This window comes from Tribolium castaneum, chromosome 1, assembly GCF_031307605.1.
Source record: "Tribolium castaneum strain GA2 chromosome 1, icTriCast1.1, whole genome shotgun sequence".
Classification (NCBI taxonomy): Eukaryota; Metazoa; Arthropoda; class Insecta; order Coleoptera; family Tenebrionidae; genus Tribolium; species Tribolium castaneum.
The window spans coordinates 9,493,778-9,516,097 of record NC_087394.1 but is presented as its reverse complement, the minus strand read 5'-3'; the positions used below and the strand labels follow the sequence as shown (position 1 = coordinate 9,516,097).

General features: G+C 28.9%; 1 protein-coding gene across 1 annotated transcript in view; it reads left to right on the top strand.

Moving 5' to 3' along the window:
- The window catches only part of LOC659040 (follistatin-related protein 5), a 233,176-nt gene that overhangs the window by 165,935 nt on the left and 44,921 nt on the right, over positions 1–22,320 (top strand). Inside the window, exons 4-5 of the mRNA XM_008200745.3 lie at positions 16,847–16,919; positions 20,894–21,109. Coding sequence (XP_008198967.1) covers positions 16,847–16,919; positions 20,894–21,109 — 289 coding nt within the window. The remainder of the gene's footprint in view (positions 1–16,846; positions 16,920–20,893; positions 21,110–22,320) is intronic.

The window sequence follows — 22,320 nt, the reverse complement described above, 5'->3', positions numbered from 1 at the left end:
ATTGTAATTGTAATTGTAATTTTCCTAGGATTCTTAGTTTTTGAATAATAAATTTTGAAAAAATGTGTTTTCATAAAAAAAAAATCAAATTATTTTAAAACTTATTTTAAAAGCAGAACCTCATTGTGTGAAAAACACCGGTCCTTAAACTGATTCACTGGTGTCTCATTTGTTGACAGGAATAAGTAGTTTTTCAATTTTTAGCAAACCTTTGTTCCCAGGCTTCCAGTCTTTTAATCCCATAGTTTCTTAGTGTTTCAATCACACAGTTTTTAAGTTTATTTTCAGTTTTTAGTTTCTTAGTTTCCCATATTTCATATTCATTTCTTAATTTTTTCAGTTTTTTGTCGCTTCACTGTCTTATATTTCAGTTTTCCAATTTCTTAATGTTCTTACTTTACAGTTCTATAGTTTTTTGATATATCAGTATCACTCTTTCAGCAGCTTAGATTAATTGTATTTCAATCTCATATTTTTTTGTACCAGTTTTTATTTTTTTCAGCTTTTCACTCTCTTAATGTAGTGTTTTTCTTAACTTTTATTTTATTTTAAACAATTTTTATTTTTTATAAAATTTTTGTATCAGTCAATATTTACGTCAAAATTACAGTGTTCACCAGTTGTTATATAATTTTAATTTTAAAAATTCATTTAAACAAACTATTGTAATTGTATTAACTTTTCCAGAACGACAGTCTAGATTTTAGTTAGTTGTGTGAAAGTCCTACTTTTCTAGGATTTTTAGTTTTTAAGTAGTAAATTAAAAAAAAAAATTTTCATCAAAAAAAATCAAATTATTTCAAAAACTTAGCAGAACCTCATTCTTTAAAAAACACTGGCCCTAAAACTGATTCACTGGTGTCTCATTTGGAGAAAGGAATAAGTAGTTAACCAAGTTTTTCAATTTTTAACAAACCTTTTTTCTCAGGCTTCCAGTCTTTTACTCTGATAGTTTCTTAGTGTTTCATTCACACAGTTTTTAAGTTTATTTTCAGTTTTTAGTTTAGTTTAGTTTCATCTCTTAATTTTTTCAGTTTTTTGTCGTTTCACTGTCTTATATTTCAGTTTTCCAATTTCATAATATTCTTACATTGCAGTTCTATAGTTTTTTGATATATCAGTATCACTCCTTCAGCAACCTAGATTGATTATATTTTAATCTCTTTTTTTTATACCAGTTTTTATTTTTTTCAGCATTTCACTCTCTTAATGTAGTGTTTTTCTTAACTTTTTGTGGACTCAATATCTGATAATTATTTAGTTTGTATTTTTTTAATTTTTTATTTTTGTTTTTGAAGATTTATAGTGTTTATTTACTATTCTTTTAGTCATTTAGATCTACAACGTTTTAATGTCACTGTTTTTTAGCTTTTCACATATTTAATGTATTGACATTTTATACATGTTTCAATTTATTATTGTTTGCAATTCTACTGTTTTTTCATCTAAATTTTTCAGTCACTTGGATCTACAGAATTTCAATCTCAGTATTTTTTGTTTTTTTTTGTTTTTGTATTTTAGTTTCTCAGCGATACAATTGCTTTGTTAGTTTAGTACTTGATCTTACAATTTTTCTCCATTTTAATTGGAATTTAATTTTCTTGTATAACTGTTAAGTTTTATCTGTCTCTTAGTGTATTGGTATTTTAGTCATAACTCAATTTATTAGTGTTTCTAAATGTTTCAGTCGCTTGGTTAAAACGAACTAATTTTAAGTGCAATAATTTTACAACACCAATTACATTTTTTTATCTATCTTTTTGTGTAATAGATAATTTTAAGTTTTTGACAAAACGTAGTTTGTGTTGTTTGTTACTTTTCCTTTAGTTGGAATTAATAAAAAATATATTTTAAATTACAAGCTTCTATACCTAATTTGCCTCTTTGTACAACTTTTTTTTTAAACCTAAATAAAGTTTTTAAAAAACCTTAAAAATTGTGTCCTTTAAACCTAGCACTTGCCACAAACGTACAATTCTAAATACCCCCGTTGTAAGTGGCCGTTCGAAAAATAACAAGCTCATAATTCATCCGACCCTTGCAGGGAAGAAAAAATAGCGATTGGATTTTCCGCTAATACACCTTTCTGCCGGTGGCCGCCATTTGAGAGCATTGTTATCGGAAGCAAACAAGTTTTGGACGGAAATGGCCAACGCCATTACAAAAATCCGTTAAAGCGCCTCTTAAGATAGTCGATTTCGAGTGGTAATAACGGAATCGGTTGAATTTAATTAAATTACATCGTTATCGAGGGAGCGTCAGATTTACTCTATGACACTCGTGCGGTGCCGGAACCTACCATCATATTTGTACGTGGAGCACACCCTCGAGAGTGCATCGTAAACGAGGCATGGTGTTGTTGGAGAGAGTTCTTGCTACGGATGGGCAATCCTCGTTCCTGCATTTCCCGTGTTCAATTAACCTCTCTTGATAACGCCAGATATTACAAAAGGGGAAATACACCACCGATTCTCCCGTCGAGCAATGCTCGTGTTTGTGTGGAAAAGTTATTCACCACCGGTTTTGACACAGACTAATTGGGAGTAAAGTGAGCAGCAAAATTTGGTTTTTAAGACGGTCAAGTGCAATAAGTTTGTAAATTTTAAAAAATATATAAAGTGACGAATTAACCCCTTAATGAATAAGCGAGGTAACTCTACTTTTAATAAATTACAGACGAAATGTGGAATTAAATTAAATATTTAAAGCGGTAGATTTTGGCCGCTTATCGCTAAATATTTTTAATATTAACGTCATTAATATACATAACTGTATAATTTCATTGAAATCGTTAACAGATGAATAAAAGAAACCGGAGTACCAATTTTAAGGCCCGTTTGCTTATTTCGAGCTTAAACCAAGTTTAACTTTAAACTAAGTTTAAGCCGGCACTGAGTGTTACTCAATTACAAAATATTGACTAAGCCAATGCTTAGAATTGGTTTAACTAAGCGGTCGATTTTGGCCGCTTAGGTATTGGCTTATCGCTAAACATTTTTAACATTAACGTTATTAATATACATAACTTAATAATTTCATTGAAATCGTTAACAAATGAAAAAAAACGAAGTACCAATTTTAAGGCCCGGTTGCTCAGTTCGAACTTAAACCGAGTTTAACTTTAAACTAAGTTTAAGCCGGCACCGAGTGTTACTCAGTTACAAAATATCGACTAAGCTAATGCTTAGAATTGGTTTAACTAAGCGGTTGATCTTGGCCGCTTAAGTATTAGCTTATCGCTAAACATATTTAGTATTAACGTTATTAATATACATAACTTTATAATTTTATTGAAATCGTTAAGAGATGAATAAAAGAAACCGAAGTACCAATTTTAAGGCCTGGTTGTTCAGTTCGAACTTAAACCGAGTTTAACTTTAAACTAGTTTAAGCCGGCACCGAGTGTTGCTCAGTTACAAAATATCGATTAAGCCAATGCTTAGAATTGGTTTGACTAAAAAACTAAAACTTAAGTATTGGCTTATTGCTAAACATTTTTATTATTAACATTATTAATATACATAACTTAATAATTTCATTCAAATCGTTAACAGATGAGTAAAAGAAACCAAAGTACCAGTTTTAAGCCCCGGTTGCTCAGTTCGAGCCTAAACCGAGTTTAACTTTAAACTAAGTTTAAGCCGGCAGCGAGTGTAGCTCACTTACAAAATATCGACTAAGCTAATGCTTAGAATTGGTTTAACTAAGCGGTTGATCTTGGCCGCTTAAGTATTAGCTTATCGCTAAACATATTTAGTATTAACGTTATTAATATACATAACTTTATAATTTCATTGAAATCGTTAACAGATGAATAAAAGAAACCGAAGTACCAATTTTATGGCCTGGTTGTTCAGTTCGAACTTAAACCGAGTTTAACTTTAAACTAGTTTAAGCCGGCACCGAGTGTTGCTCAGTTACAAAATATCGATTAAGCCAATGCTTAGAATTGGTTTAACTAAGCGGTCGATCTTGACCGCTTAAGTATTGGCTTATTGCTAAACATTTTTATTATTAACATTATTAATATACATAACTTAATAATTTCATTGAAATCGTTAACAGATGAGTAAAAGAAACCAAAGTACCAATTTTAAGGCCCGGTGGCTCAGTTCGAGCCTAAACCGAGTTTAACTTTAAACTAAGTTTAAGCCGGCAGCGAGTGTTGCTCACTTACAAAATATCGACTAAGCCAATGCTTAGAATTGGTTTAACTTAAGCATTGGCTTATCGCTAAACATTTTTAATATTAACATTATTAATATACATAACTTTATAATTTCATTGAAATCGTTAACAGATGAGTAAAAGAAACCAAAGTACCAATTTTAAGGCCCGGTGGCTCAGTTCGAGCCTAAACCGAGTTTAACTTTAAACTAAGTTTAAGCCGGCAGCGAGTGTAGCTCACTTACAAAATATCGACTAAGCTAATGCTTAGAATTGGTTTAACTAAGCGGTTGATCTTGGCCGCTTAAGTATTGGCTTATCGCTAAACATATTTAGTATTAACGTTATTAATATACATAACTTTATAATTTCATTGAAATCGTTAACAGATGAATAAAAGAAACCGAAGTACCAATTTTATGGCCTGGTTGTTCAGTTCGAACTTAAACCGAGTTTAACTTTAAACTAGTTTAAGCCGGCACCGAGTGTTGCTCAGTTACAAAATATCGATTAAGCCAATGCTTAGAATTGGTTTAACTAAGCGGTCGATCTTGACCGCTTAAGTATTGGCTTATTGCTAAACATTTTTATTATTAACATTATTAATATACATAACTTAATAATTTCATTGAAATCGTTAACAGATGAGTAAAAGAAACCAAAGTACCAATTTTAAGGCCCGGTGGCTCAGTTCGAGCCTAAACCGAGTTTAACTTTAAACTAAGTTTAAGCCGGCAGCGAGTGTTGCTCACTTACAAAATATCGACTAAGCCAATGCTTAGAATTGGTTTAACTTAAGCATTGGCTTATCGCTAAACATTTTTAATATTAACATTATTAATATACATAACTTTATAATTTCATTGAAATCGTTAACAGATGAGTAAAAGAAACCAAAGTACCAATTTTAAGGCCCGGTGGCTCAGTTCGAGCCTAAACCGAGTTTAACTTTAAACTAAGTTTAAGCCGGCAGCGAGTGTAGCTCACTTACAAAATATCGACTAAGCTAATGCTTAGAATTGGTTTAACTAAGCGGTTGATCTTGGCCGCTTAAGTATTGGCTTATCGCTAAACATATTTAGTATTAACGTTATTAATATACATAACTTTATAATTTCATTGAAATCGTTAACAGATGAATAAAAGAAACCGAAGTACCAATTTTATGGCCTGGTTGTTCAGTTCGAACTTAAACCGAGTTTAACTTTAAACTAGTTTAAGCCGGCACCGAGTGTTGCTCAGTTACAAAATATCGATTAAGCCAATGCTTAGAATTGGTTTAACTAAGCGGTCGATCTTGACCGCTTAAGTATTGGCTTATTGCTAAACATTTTTATTATTAACATTATTAATATACATAACTTAATAATTTCATTGAAATCGTTAACAGATGAGTAAAAGAAACCAAAGTACCAATTTTAAGGCCCGGTGGCTCAGTTCGAGCCTAAACCGAGTTTAACTTTAAACTAAGTTTAAGCCGGCAGCGAGTGTTGCTCACTTACAAAATATGGACTAAGCCAATGCTTAGTTTAACGTTAAACTAAGTTTAACCGGCAGCGAGTGTTGCTGACTTACAAAATATCAACTAAGCCAATGCTTAGAATTGGTTTAACTAAGCGGTCGATTTTGGTCGCTTAAACATTGGCTTATCGCTAAACATTTTTAATAATAACGTTATTAATATACATAACCTAATAATTTCATTGAAATCGTTAACAGATGAATAAAAGAACCAATTTTTAGCACAAGGAAAGAAATTGGGTCGATTTTGTTTGTAAAAAAATACTTGGTTACGATCGATGACAAAAATGGAGCATGGGCCAAAACTGCACTAAGATTTAATTTAAGACACCTGTAGAGAAGCCGCTACATTACGATAAATATGCGACAATTAAAAAAAACATAAAATCCGATTTGTTACTTTAATCAATTTTCAATTATTTATTTCTTTATTAGCCTTTAAGCACTTTTATATAAATATTTTGTCAAAACTAGTAAACAGTTAAAAAAAACAGTAAAGAAAATATGAATTAAATACAGGTTGAATCTACGAAAAGTATTTTTCACTGTTTCTCAAAAACTAATAGTTGCACACAAGTCAACTTTTGCTTATTTAATATCCCATATTTTTCCCCATGCAAGTGATTTTTTATGACTTTCCTTATCCTTTATTATAATTAAAACATAACATAATAAAAACATGAAAATATTACATAATTAAGCGAACTTTAATGATTTTTAGTGTTATTCAAAAATACCGATACTTACGTTAAAATAAAATTCTACATAAAATCTTTACGAATTTGAATTTTCAATGTTTATTCAATTACATATTTTTTAAGACTTGCGACATTTTTTTGCGGATGTATTTACACACGACTATATTTGAATAAGCATAGCTTATTCAAATGTGACCCAAAAAATAATAATTTTTTGCAGCTACTTGCTAGTAGCTAATGAATGTAATTATAAGAAATTGTAGAAACTATTTGAAAAACATCACAGATATAGAAAAAAAATATAAGGTATTTATTTTAATAGCGAAAGCTGAGTTTTGTGCGGTTAATAGTTTATGAAATAAAGGAAAATTATATTTTTTGTGAAACCACGCTGTATACCATAATTTGAAATGAAATCGACAAATGTCCATAAGCTTTAACTGTTTTAATAGGTTACACAAATAAACATAAGCTTATAAGGCAAAGTCGAATAAACAAATTAAAATCAAAGAAAGTTAGTTATTTAGCTAGTTAGTTAGTTAAAGAAAGTTTTAACATTGTTTTGAAAAGTTGCATTGGACATGTTAAAAAATGCGAATGTCCCGTAAAAACTGAGATACTTCAAAATGGAACACCCTATTTTTTTTTATTTGTGCATCAAAAAGCTCTTCAAATGTCTTTCTAAAAACGTTAGCAGTCTCTTACTGATTATTCAAAAAATATAAAAAATTGGTTATTTTTGCTTGAATTTTATAGTGAAGTAGAAGCAATAAATTTTTTTGAGCCTCTAACGATACAGAAACCGAAATAGACAGAATTTTAAGGGTGAAAATGTCGATGTCTTTAGACATTTTAACAGTTTATAACCGATATTTTAATTTTTTTATTCTACTTTCTAGTTTTTTTCTATTATATTTTCAATAATTCTCAAATTCCAGGTAACTTCAAAGTAAGAAAAAAATGTTTTTTCCTGGATTTAATTTTGCTAAAAAAAACCCAAAATATTTGGTGACCTGACCTGACCTGACCTGACCCTCTGGAAGCCAAAAATCCTTTAGGTGCTGAAATTTGTGCGCTTTATTTGGCTTCATTTATTTAAGGACTCTCTATAATAAAAACAAATAAGCTTAAATTATATGCGACATTGAAATTTGTGTTTTCGAATATTTTAATATAAAAGCTAAGAAGTGTCTAAAAACACCAAACAAAATCCTAATTGAGGTTAATTTTAGCTCGTTTACTCAAACTCCAAAACGTGTTAAAAAAATCATCATAATTAACTGGAGCTGATGTCACAATAAAAAAATTGGTAGTACATTGTGTTATCCTTAACATTTTAAAGACGTTTTTGAATTAAAACCTTTTTAATCTTTTTTGCAGGATTTTGCTAAAGTAGCTTGAAAAATCACCATAATTACAATAGTTTGCCTCTTTCGAAACAAAAATGGAATGATTTTGTATTTTTGTTAAGAAAAGCAAGCAATAAAGTATCACCCTTATTAGTTGTTTAAAAGAAACTTTCTTAAAAGTCTTTATTTTTCTTGGTACCTTTTCCCTATTTTCATACTACTACTATATTACTATATTTATCTCATATGTAGCTAAAACAAAAAGTACTTTTAACAGACTCACCTTGTATATTTCTTTTTTCCTTTTTATTGGTTTACGTGATTTAGCTTACTTATTTCAATTTTTGCCAAAAAAGCCAAAGTACAAATCCACAGTGCATTAAAAATCTGTATTCGTCACACGTGTTTACAAATTTGTTTTAAAAAAATGTATTGGTAACATAGTTGAAACGTGCTATAAAATTGTCCTTTAAATAAAAAAAATAGAGTCTAAACATGCACCGGATAATAATTGATATTCTCATCACCCACGCTGCACTATGTCAATAGGATTACAAGCTTTATTACAAAATGATGCCACTGCAATGCTTATGGTCTCATTTTGCTGCAGCCGCTCATTTTGGAATTACTAATTGCATCCACGCGAACATTAAAATTTTAAATGTATTACCACACCATGTTGTCATTCAATTTTCAACTTTAATTTTAATGGCTCAATTAAATTTGTCAATTATGGAAAAATACCACACCAGCATTATTGAAAATAACGCCAAAAAATACAAGTAGATCTTGCGTGCTGTTTTTGGTAATTAATTCCATTGATCGACATTTGGCGTTAGTTTTACTTATTAAAACGATGATAATTATTAGCTACTGCTGATTATTTATTCTCTCAGCGGTCCAGCTAATTACGGTATTAAGTTGTCAGTCAAGAACTTTGTTCATGCATTAATTATTATTACTCGTATCATTTACAATTAATTTAAGATCGTCTGGTCACCTTAATTAGTTTTATCGACCAATTTCTTTCTTAATATCTTTGTCAATAAATAAATGAAATGATAACATCACAGTAATTTGATGTAGAAAAATACGAGTCTAGAATTAGACACTAAAAACAAATTAGTAATAAAACAAATAATATACTAACTTTAAATTCAGAATATTACTTCCTTTAAATTGTTTGTAAGATTTATTGACGGGTAAAATATTTAATTTGGGCTAAAATAATAAAAATGCTACTTGTATAAAAGATTGATTACATTTTGTATCTACTCGTATTTTAAACGTTTACGTTTTCAAAATATCGAAGCGTTTAGACTTTTTTTGACAATTATGTATAAACTTGCCTCTAATAAAAAAGATGCAATTCGGTTTAGGTTTAGATTCGTAATATATGCAATTAACAAGAAAAATTTTCAATTTTTCTCAATAGAAAAGTTTCATATTTATTTGTCAGAATACGTTTCAGCCACAAAATGGTTTAAAATTTTAATTTTAAACTGATTTAAAATAAAATAAAAGTTTGGTGTTTTCTGTGAAAATATGATTATTTCATTCGCAGTATCAAGGTATAGGTCCAGAAGATAAAGAAAATAAAATTAAATAAAATTAAAAATAATAGTCAGTTTTTTTATACATTGTAATTTTAACGTTGCCTTACTTTAGTAGCTAGTCGAACTAAAAGTACTAAAAAGTACTAAAAGTGAAACTAAACAGTATCAGGACAGTCAATATTTAATTCTGGGAATACAAAGGTGTTAATTTTTTTGCCCCAAGACAAATTTTACATACGTATATGAGGTGGTAAATTTGGTGGATGCGCCGGGTAAAATTAACTTTGCACTTTATTTTCATTATTAATTTTACCTATACGTTGCTAATAAATGTAACAAATTGTTTAATAAAAAAACTAGTAGGATCCGAAATTTTTAAAAATATCTGTATCAATTAATCTCGTTATTTTACGCGTGAACTAAAAAAGTTAGTTCGATAGTTTTAGTTAATTAAATAAATATATATGGGATATTATTTTGGGAGGGAAATTATTCAGAATAAAGAATAATAAAATTGTTTGAGTTTTTGGCGAACTACGAAATTTCCTATTTGAGCGGCAAAATTATGGAATAAGTTTATACTTAAACCGAAAATATATTGTTTTGACTAAAATCTTAAAACGGTTCAATTTTTACCTTTTGATTTTTGAGTAACACAGTTATCGTCTTTTTTTAATTAAAACTGTTAATTGTCGAAATGGCAATATTGAAAAATTACATACTACGAACAATATAAACAAAAAGCGCAAACACAGAAAAAAACATGAAAGAAAATTTCTTTTTGTTGAAAGTGTTTTTGTGAAACAACTCAACTGGATATTTAATCAGTTTGAAAGCGAAATAGTTTGAACCTTTAATTGGTATTAAAATTTTACGTTTGTCACTTTTCAATGTTTTTTTTTTGGTAACTTTGTCAAGTAAGTAGTCAAGAAAGCGGCCCAAAAGATAAAAAAAATTAAATAAAATGAAAAATAAAAATCGGTTTTCCATACATTGTAAATTCTTTTGTCCCAAGTCAAATTTTAAATACATATATTTCTGTGTAAAATTTGGTGGATGCGCCGGGTAAAATTAACACTGCACTTTATTTTCAATATTAATTTTACGTACGATGCAAATAACAAATTATTTATTAAAAAAACCTGCAAAACCCGTGATACTTCAAAATGTCTGTATTAATTAATCTTTAAATTAATTAATTTTACACACGACACAAAAAAATCAGTGCGACAGTTTTAGTTAATTAAATAAATAAAAAGGATATTAATTCGAAAGCAAATTATTCAAAATAAAAAATAACAAAATTGTTTGAATTTTTGGACGAACTACGAGATTTCTAATTCGAGCGCCAAAATGATGGAATAACTTTACTTGAACCAAAAATATATTGTTTTGACAAAAATATTGAGACGGTTTAACTGTTACCTTTTGGTTTTTGAGTAATACAGTTATTGTCCTTTTTTAATAAAATCTTTTAATTGTCGAAATGGCAATATCAAAAAATTATTTGAACAAAAACACAAACACACCAGAAAGTAATGAAAGAAAATTTCTTTTTGTTGAAAGGATATATTTTTTGGTGGCACAAAACAACTGGATATTTAATCAGTTTAAAAGCGAAATAGTTAGAATTTTATTTGTCTTTGTCTTTTGTTGGTATTAATATTTACGTTTGTCACTTTTTAAATGTTTTTTTTTGTAAACTTTGTTAAGTAGTATTTAATATAAATAAAAGTATAAAAAATAATAGTGGAATAATAACCTATTCTGTTCAATGTGTTTCGTGTGTTTGTTATTTTGTAATTTAGAGCAATTGTAGCTGATGATGACATTTTTATGTCGAAACGTCCTATCTATGGATTTTATTGTAAAAAACATTGTTTAATAACAGGACGTGATAGCCAAAAGGATTATTATTTATTAACAAATACAAAGGTGCAAGTAACTTTTTTAATAACGTTTAATATATTACCGCTGCCTTTTTAATAAATAATTAAAAGTATTTTGAGTCATTTTGTTAAAAGTATTTTTGGTGGCACAATACAACTGCATATTTAATCAGCTTAAAAGAGAAACAGTAAATTAAAATTGACGTTTGTCACTTTCTGAATGTTTTTTTCGGTAACTTTGTTAAGTATAAATAAAAATATAAAAAACAATTAAGTAATAATAATCCATTTTTGTCAATGTGTTTCGGGTGTTTATTGTAATTTAGAGCTGATGATGTCATTTTTAGGTCGAAACGTCCTATCTATGGCTTTTATTGTAAAAAAACATTGTTTAATAACAAGACTTGATAGCCAAAAGATTATTTATTGACAAATACAAAGGTCCAAGAAACTTTTTTTAAATTATTTAATATATTACCATTGCCCTTTTAATAAATATTTAAAAGACTTTTGTATCTTTTTGTTTAATAAGTACTCAAAATACAGGTTGAGACCTTTTTTAAACTGCCTGTTTGCGTATTTTATTTAAAACCAAAATATTTTTAGTTTTAATAAGGTTGTTCCATATAATATTGCTCCTCACTACAGAAGGTGTTTTTTGCGATATTTCAAAAAAAATAGCTGCACAAAAATCAGCTTTACATTTTTTCTACGAATGTAAATTTATTCAGATTTTTTTAAACTAATTTATTAATTTTTTGGGCTAGTAATATTTCTTACGGATTTTTTACACATAATAACATTTAGGAGTTTTGAGCAGCAATGATATAGATGTAGAGAGAAAAAGTTTATCAATTAATTAATTGATTAATTAATATTTATCACAAGTAATAGTAGATACTTCGATAATTGGACCGAAATGGTGGTTGCTCTCTTTAACGTTAAGCCAATTTCAGCATTCTACCTTTGACATCATAGATCAGAGCTTTTGGACTTTGGTATAATTCTCACCCAACGAGAGTTTGGTTTCTCTCATGAATAAAATCTTGTTTGTAAACTAGAGTTTATGTAAACCAGATGATAAACTTGGCTAAGTTTAATTAGATATTTTTGTATCTTGAAAGTTGTTGTCGCATAAAAAAGCAATTTGTAACAAAATCTAGGTCCCCAAATGCCAGGCAAATTAAAAATATTAACAGCGGCAGCATTGTGAACGGAATAATTAAGTTGGATTTTATCAGTAAAATGAGATGTCGCGTTTTATTTATATAGTCTCGAATTTAATTGTGTGTAACTTTGTTTACCAGCCACTTCACTGAGTAGATGCATCGATTCACCACTTCATTTGTGCTCTAATTTCAGAATCTATTAACTGGCGAAGTTTGCAGTGTTAGACTCAGATTCCCAGAGGTGTTGTGGCGGTGTGTGTGTACCTGCCAGCTCCGATGCTATTGCAGTTACACCTCTGCAGATTAACAGTTTGACTCAGTTCTGGATTGGCATTCCGGCAAATTTGCTAGTCAGCTCGTAATCAATTCCTTCTATGACTTGCTAATTTCATCTCGCAACCAAAGCCCATTTTTCAAGCCATCGATCAATCATCAAAAAGCACTCGTTCGATGATTTTCCAATACGGGACTAGAACAATCAGCTTTGTGCAAGAAATAATTTATGGTGCAATATCTCATTTGTTCAGATTGAGTGCTGTTGATTAAAATTTAATTTTACGCATGAAATACAACCGCAATGTTCCAAACTTGCTCGTAAATCTGAATTTCATCCACGCTATTGGTAATTCAGATTGTTACTTGACTGAATTGCCATTTGCCATGTATTTTCTTTTTAATCGAGCTCGATCGGAGATCCAAACTTTCAATAAAGCGCGTGTAAGTGAAAAAGTTCCGAACGTTTATGAATTGAGAGCGAACACTAATAACTAGAGACCGAATTTTAGGAAAGTTTCCTAACACGCAATTTTTAAGGGCTTTTCTTAAAACTAGAAATTAACATTTGTTTTGTTAAAAATGGAAATATTAGGCACTTTTTTGTTTTTCCTAAATTCCTAAATTGCATTGTTTCTACAAATCTACAGATTTTTTGTTTCTCAGTTTTCCAGCTTTTTAGTTTCTTAATTTCCTTGTAGTATTTCATGTAATAAAAATTAATAATGAATATAAATAAATAAATGAATACATTTCCTCGTTTTTTCAGATTTTCGTGGTTTTACTATCTTATCTTATTAATGTTCTTACTTCGCAGTTTCAGGTTTCATAATTATCACTCTTTTAGTCATTTAAATCTACAGAATTTTAATCTTACTGTCATTTAGTTTTTATTTTTTTATGTTTTTTTAGTTTTTCATTGTGTCGTTCTTTTATTCGGAATTTAATGTTTCAATTTTCAGTTGTTTCTCTTTTCCAGTTCTATAGTTTTCTCAACTTTTAGTTTTTTTAGTTTCTCGGCGTTAAAGTTTTTTTGTCAGTGTTTGAACTTTTCATTTTTCAAAATTTGCATAATCTAATTCTACATTAAATATATTTTTTAATTTTATGCATTTTTTGTATTTTATAAAATTTTTGTATCGTATAGACGTTCTATTGTGGCACGAATGGTTTTAGAGCACGACGAAGGAATGCTCCAAAAGAATGAGTGCCACAATTAAGTCGCATAAAACGAGTGTAATATACTATTTTTTCTAATTTCTATTTTTGTGTTTGTTTAGTTTAGTTTACCTTTTTAAAATTTGTTCCTTTTAATTTTGTTAATTATTCAGGCTTCATCAATAAACAACTTGAGGCTGTTGACAGATCATTCACTAAATAACAGTGATGACTGATGACACCCAACCCAGCACTGCCAATACAACTCTTAAAAAATTACTAAAAGGAGTTGCACAAAAGTTCTCTTTGTGAAACTACTTTCAATTTCACAATGAACAATTTGTGAAACCAAAGTTGAAAAAATTATTTACGTAGAAGTGTTAAAATTGCAGTGTTTGCCAATAATTGCTAATTTTAATTTTAAAGATTTATTTATTTTAATTATTATATTAATTTTTATTAATATAATAAATTTATTAATTTATTATTAATTTTTTCAAACCGATAATGTAGATTTTGTAGTTTTTGATGTTAAAGCTATGTTAAAGTCTTACTTTTCAAAGATTCTTAGTTTTTGAGTAATAAATAAAAAAAGGGTGTAAAAAACATCAAATTATTTAAAAAAAGGTCGGCCCTAAAACTGATTCACTTGTGTCTAATTTGTCCTAGGAATAAGTAATTAACCAATAAAGATATAAACAGTGTAGATTTTGTAGATTTTAATCAGTTATGTGAAAGCCCAACTTTTCTTAGATTCTTAGTTTTTAAGTAAAAAATTAAAAAAATGTGTATTTTCATCAAAAGAAAATCAAGTTATTCAAAAAAACTAAGCAGAATCACATTCGGTGAGAAAAATCGGCGTTAAAGCTGAATCACTGGTGTTTCATTTGTCCCAGGAATAGGTAGGTAACCAATAAAAATATAAAAATTAGCTCCTACTTATTTAAATGGTGCACAAATCGACAGTGTAGGTTTTGTAAATTTTAATCAGTTATGTGAAAGTCCGACTTTTCTTAGATTCTTAGTTTTTAAGTAATAAATTTAAGAAAAGTGTATTTCCGTCAAAAAAAATCAAGTTATTTAAAAAACTACGCAGAATCACATTCTGTGAGAAAGATCGGCCCTAAAATTGATTCACTGGTGTTTCATTTGTCCCAGGAATAAGTAGTTAACCAATAAAATTATATAAATTACCTCCTACTTGTTTAAACGGTGCACAAACCGACAGTGTAGATTTTAGTCACTTATGTGAAAGTCTGAATATTCTTAGATTATTAGTTTTTAAGTAATAAATTCTAAAAAAGTGTATTTTCGTCGAAAAAAAAAATCAATTTATTTCAAAAACTAAGCAGAATGCCGTTCTGTAAGAAAGGCCTGCCCTAAAACTGATTTACTGGTGTCTCATTTGTCCTAAGAATAAGTAGTTAACCAATAAAAATATAAAAATTACCTCCTACTGGTTTATATGGTGCACACAAAATATCAAGACGATTGAAGCGTTCGTCATTGGATAACGGAAGGGATATTCCACTTACAACTGCAAAACAGGCAAATCATAAGGCGTTCAAAACTGAACAAAAAATTGTTGTTTGATTATTTTGTAAATGTCGGCCAAACCATATGGAATTTCGCTGTTTTCTAAGAAAATTTCAAATTTCCCTTTACACTTGGGTTCAAAAATCGTGGATAAGTTGTGGATCGATCTGTTTTTAATAAAAATTGATTCTGGCAATTAATTCATGATTAAACTTTAACATTTCGCAATTTTTTTTATTGTTTTGCAAGATTCTTAAGGTACTTAAAAATGTACCAAATTAGGTCAAAAAATTTTATATCTTTTTAGTTACTAACTTAGACAATTTTATTTAGACAATTTTATGATTTTTAAGAAGCAAAAACAATATTTTAAGTGTTCCGTTTAACTTTTTCAAAATTTTCAACTTTTAAGAAACTTCTAATTTTTTTAAGCCTTTCAATCCCATAGTTTCTTAGTATTTAAATCACACAGTTTTTAAATTTGTTCTCAGTATTTCAGCTTTTTTGTTTCCTAGTTTCTTTCCTTTCTTTCACTTTCATTTTCTAAATTTTTTAGTTTTTTGTTGCTTTATTATCTTATAATTTTAGTTTTCCAATTTCTAATTTATGTTCTTACTTTGCAGTTCTCCAGTATTTGAATTTATCACTCTCAGACACTTCAATCTACAGACTTTTAATCTTACTTTTTTTAATTTTTCTGAATACTAGTTTTTAATTTTTTTAATTTTTGTATCTCTTAATATATAGGTTTGTTGCTCGGTGAGTTTATTTTTAATGTTGAGATGAATTCTTACGAAAAAACGAAGTAACTTTACATCAGCAAATTTAGAACAATATTTAGGTTCAACAGATAATTAACTTATTTATAGCTCTTTTTCCTTAATTGATAATTTTAAGTTTTCGACAAAACGTAGATTTGTTTGTTTCTGTAATAGAATTTATTGCAAAAAATATGTTTTTATTTTTTCTGTAGTAGTAAGTAATAAATAATGTATTTCTATTTTTGTCGAACCATTTCTGACACGGTTTTTCAAATCCGGTCTCTCCTAATAACCGTAAAATTGATAAGACGAACAAGCACCGACCAACGGCTGCACTTTCTAACTTAATTAACATTGTCTTTAGTGATGAAAGGACACTTTAAAAGGAACTTGAAGAAATTGCAACTCAAATTAGTCGTAAAAGCGATAAAATCTCCAATTCTCTCGAGATTAAAACGAATTATTGCACTCGTCAAAAATGTATTTCGCTCGGCAGGAAATTACGTCCGACTCCTATAAACACAAAATCCAATATAAAATAAAATTATTATTATTTTAAACATTTCTGCAAAACTTTGCGACTTTACATTCAAAGGCGAGCTACTCCGAATTATAATACATCGTAAATCTCCATTCCGTTAAAAGCTCGCTTTTGAATCGCTCCAACTACTTAAGGCTTCTTGTTTTTAAACTGCGACCATTCATTTTACTTTGCACCATACATCATCCAATCAACTTTTAGTCACTACTGAATTTTTTATTGTTACAGAGATCGAGGCATCACAGAGATTCAGTGACATCTGATAGCCCCCAAACGACACATATCACATTACTGGAAACAAGTAAGTCAAGTCAGCTTTATTAGGGTAATCTCCCTTTCTTTCATTTATTTTTCCGCTCTTAAATGTCGCTGACTTCGGATCGTTTTTTCTTATTTTTTTCGATAAATTGGCAATGTTTATTTCCTGACGGCTAGTAAAGAATGCATAAAAAGTCTTCAGTTTTTATTTTTCTTCGCCTACCACTTTGAGTTTTGAACATTTTGTGTCTGTAAGGTTGATTGATTCTGACTGGTGTGCAAATATTTGTACGCACGAACAACGTGAGCACAATATATCATCACTTATAATGTATTAGAACTTTGGGTCTATATGAATAGGTATAGATTTTTTCAGTGATTTGCCTTTGGCGATAAAAGTTTTTCAATTTGTAAAGTGGCTTAGAGAAGATTGTGGTGTACAATATCAATTTTATATTTTTTTTCAAAATATTTGACTGAATTATACAACGAAATGTTTCAAACTTTTAAAATAAACTTTTTAAAATAATGTTTTATTAATCGTATTAATCGTTTTAAAATTTAGTTACTGATCGATCAGTATTGATAAAATTAGAAAAGATCAAAGAATTTATTATAATACGATTTTATATCACCTCGACGAAGATCTAAGTTTAGAATCCAATTTTTTATTCTTAGTTTGGTTTTGTAGAAGAAATTAATTATTTTAAAAATTTACAAAAACATCAGTAATATATTACTTATATACAATATATACTTAAAAATACATTTGTTGTAATCTTTTTTGAAACATCCTGTACACTCGCGAATTGTTTTAAGAGATAAATGTGCATTCTAATTTTTTAAAAGTGATTTAAATATTTAAACGTTCAATAATGAGTTTTTACTAGAACACCCTGTAAACATAATTTTTGTTATTGTAAATTTGGGTTTAACAAAGAGAAAATACAGTTCTATTGCAAATTATTTCGGTTTGAAGGTTAATTTGCCGGAAAATTAAATTTGTTGGACTTAAATAATCAAATACATTATAGTTTACATACACAATTGGTGGATGCGCCGGGCAAAATACACTTCTCTTTTAGTTGTTATAATTTTTTTAATAACAAATACATATATACTATTACTTTAGTACAAAAATAGTAATAATTTTAAATTGCTGCACTGTCAGTTGTTAGCATCCCTCAATATTTTCCGTTGTGTGATCACGTCTTACGCATTATTATTCAATATTTGTCACAGTACAATTTTAATATTAAATGTTTGTAAATCTTTCTCGTAAAAAACAGTTGTCTTGAAGTATATATACAACCAAAATCAAGGGACAAAATTAATATCCTTCTTCTGGGACATTTTTCAAAATTTGCCTGAAAGGTCGATTTAAGTATTTTAAATGCTAACTTTTATCAACATTTATGACGGTATTAGTTTTTGAGTATTGATGACATTTAAATGACAATCGACGTTTGTGTTTATTGTTTTTGACAGTATACTCATCCTTTATTATTCATATTAAAAAAATAATGTAAAAAAAACTAAAAAGAAAATACTTTAAATACAAAAATTAAAAAATTATCGATAAATTCACACCAATGGTTTTACTTTTCTGTTCTTGCCTCATATTTTAATTTTTAAAACACAATTCTATTTTGTATATTTTTTGTGTTTAAGTTCCAAATTAAGTATTGTTATGCTAATTGTTAAAAAATGTAAATAAAAAAATTACCCTTTACAAAGACAAGAACAAAAAATATAGCTGTGTAAACTGTCAGTGATTTAAATTTTATTTTAATTTTTTTTTATTACTCCCAGGAAGATAAAAGATGATGAAGTGCACTACAGTAACACAGTAACACTTCAGTTAACTCTAACTAAAAATGTGGCTTGTCCTTTAATAAAAAATATATAAAAATATTTCTTCAAAAAAACATTTACTTTATAAATGCACTAAAAAATAATCTTTCCCTGTTAAAGGAGAATATTTTTGCTTATAGATTAGTATTCCAAAATTTATAAAAGCTGGTCAGCTGATTCTGTAATACCGTATTGTTAAAACTTAATTGTAATCAATAATCATTCCCCATTCCTAAAGTTTTTATCAATTATAGAATCTTAATTTGTAAGCAAAAATATAGTCCTTTGTTAGAATATCATTATATTTTAACAACCCAACTGTATAGAATTGCATTGGCTTGCAGATTACGTAAGCATGCAAAATTTCAATTCATTCGGACAACAGGTATCCTTTAAATTTGGCTCGGAAAATATGAAACAGACAGACAGACAACAAAGCAAGTTAAATAAAGGCTTTTAAAAAAATTAATTGACATAATTAGTTAATTACATTGCTATACAGCCTGTTCCGTCTAAACCTCACATTAGAAGTATTAAAAGTTTTAATAAAGATATTTATTTAAAAATTGATTATTATTATTATTATTTTTAAGATGGCGGCACTTCCGCTATCAACTTTCTTATTTTAAATGGAAAGCTATGTTTTTCATTGCGTTTTTAGATTTGTTGAGTTATTTAAGGCCGTTTTATCAGCTTTTCCTCTACCTAAGTTTAAGCGTTTTCGCGATTTTTTAGATTTTTTGAAAATTTTTGGATTTGCACCTGTCACCTAAAAAATCGGAAACTCTCTTAGTTTGAGAGATTTTAAAATTACATTTGGAAAATTAAAAAATAGAGCCATTATCTGTTCTCCAGTGTGTTGAAAATTGGAAAAAAGTTAGTAAACCAAAAAATTTTAAGATTAAGTTTGGACAATTTCAAGTACTTATAACTTAATTTTTTCAAATGGGATGTCCAAATTTTTATTTTACTAGAGAAGAATTTTTTTCTGCATCGACTTGTATTAGCATTCCCTATACCTATCTGTAATAATGCAAGTTATGTTGGTTTTTTGGATATTGTAGAAAATTTCTTACTAACCACACCTATTTTTGCATAGTTTGCCATAAAAACATTTCTGATTACACAAATGACAAACAAAATAAATTCATTGAATGTTGGTTTCAAAAATTTTAATTTCTTACATTTTATCTTTCGTTTCCATGGCAACCTATGAAAAAAAAGCTGCCAATACTTCTAATGGAAGGTTCAGACGGAACACCCTGTATATAGTGTCAAAAATGTAACATTTATGAAAATAAACTCGATCTGTTTGAGACTTATTTTCAAAAATAACAAATAAGATATGAGTTTTGTGCGTTACTTTTAGTTCAGTCTCTACATAAACTTGTATTGTATGTACAACATACTGTAATGTTTCTTTTATTTCATTATTAATTAAAAGAAGTATTTATAGCTAATTGGATATTTTATCAGTTATAATTATTAAAACCTCTATACGAGTATAGTGTATTCTATGAACTATTGTATCCGTTTATAACCCACAGTTATAAGCATATTAACTTCAAAGTCCTAGCGATTCTAAATTTTTGTTCGGTTTGTAATCGAACAGAATTGTAAAATTTGATCAATAGATATCAAATGTTGTAACGTCCTAAAAGAGTACACAATTGTATGATAAATGAGAAAATAAAATGTGTAATATTTCCCTTGTTTATCCACAAGTTTTCGACATTATATTTTGTTTTTCCCAAGATGGAAAATCGAATCCAATTAGTTTTAACATTGGATTGAAATCGAATCCGCTCTCAGTCAGTCTCTTTCAGATATTGTCAACTCTATAAGATGCAAATCTCCCAAGTCGCAGAACAAACAGCAAACAAACAAATCTTTTTTTCCGAAGGCATATTTTCGCAAAAAGCAACTAAATAACTGGTATAAGTTATTCCTCGCAGACGGATTTAAATCCGTATTCACATCGAGAACAATTGCGTGCTCATTTCTGTCATATCCACTTTCGGAACGTGACTCAAGACACTCACTCAGAGACAAGCCTCGTGATTTAGAAGCTATAATCTAGTTTATTGTTTCTGCGATCAATTTTGCAGCTTGCACATTGTCAACATAAATCATGTTGATAGTGTTAATATGATATTGTTGCAGATCCCTGCCTGGTGCATTATTGTACGAAGGGGAGAGAATGCGTTGTCGAAAACGGCGAAGCGACGTGCGTCTGTCAGAAGCAATGTGCCGTGCATCGGAGGTTGGTTTGTGGCTCCGATGGCCACGTTTACCCCAACCACTGTGAATTACACAGAGCTTCCTGCATGACCGCCACCGATATTACCGTAGAAAGAGGAGTGCACTGCATCAAACACGGTAATCTGCCTAATTGGATTCTACGTTCGGAGCGCGTTTCATTCTCGCAAACAAATAAGTGCCACATTTAGAAAAACATATTCGTGATAAATGGTAAATACGGACAAGGGGGGCGTTTGTATTCCCTTTATTGTGCGTTTTATTGCAATTTAATCCATTGTTGGGAGTAACTAAATAATGCCTATAATAAAGTAGTTGGGTATTCAAGACACTTCCAACATTTATTACAACCTGAAAACACTCACCATTTAACGTAAAATTTGCTTTTTCAAAATTTGTTCTCTCTGTCTGTTTATTATGGTTTTCATCGTTGCATGTTACATTTATTTATTTTTTTGCTTTATTTCTTTCTGTCTTTCTCGTTTTAACGTTTTTCTATTACGAGTACATCCACTTTTTCGACTTTTTAGTTCTTGACTGTTCTTCTTTGTATGTTTTTATGTTTGTTATTATTTTCTTTTCAATAAAACCTATTATTATCATTATTTTTATTTTTATTATTTTAGATGATTCGATTTTTTTTGAATCATCAGTAACTTATTACATTAATACAACTTCAAGTAATTTAAATAAATATTGTGAGGCTCAGTTTTTAGAATAAAATAAGAACAAAACTCTTGTGGTACAATATAGAAATGGCCCAATGTCATCCAGTATCTATATTAAGCTTGGTACAAAATCTGTTCCGTTGGCCGATGAAGTAAAGTTTTTAGGCTTATACATCGATAAAGCTTTAAAATTTAACGCACATAGTAATTATGTATGTCGCAAAGTAGCCAAATATTCATACATTATTCGTAACTTGCGCACTAGTGTAAGTATAGATACTTTAAAAATGTTTTATTTTGCGTATGTACACTCTACTCTCTCGTATGGATTAATATTTTGGGGCTCTTCTACCAGTTCAAAAGAAGCCTTTGTGTTGCAAAAAAGAATCATACGATGCATGCTTTTCAAAAAACCACATGAGAGTTGTAAGCCCTTTTTTAAATCACTTGGAATTCTACCTCTAACATCAATGTATATCTACAGTCTCGCAGTATTTGTGAAAGAGAATGAGCATCTCTTTGAAAAAAATAAAGACAAATATGATGTAAGTTTCAATAAAGTTACAAGGTTCTGTAAAGACATCCGAATTCCAGAACATAACTCCTCTTTTTTTAAAAATGGTGTTTATTATAAGTCTGTTCAGATTTTCAGAAATTTGCCGC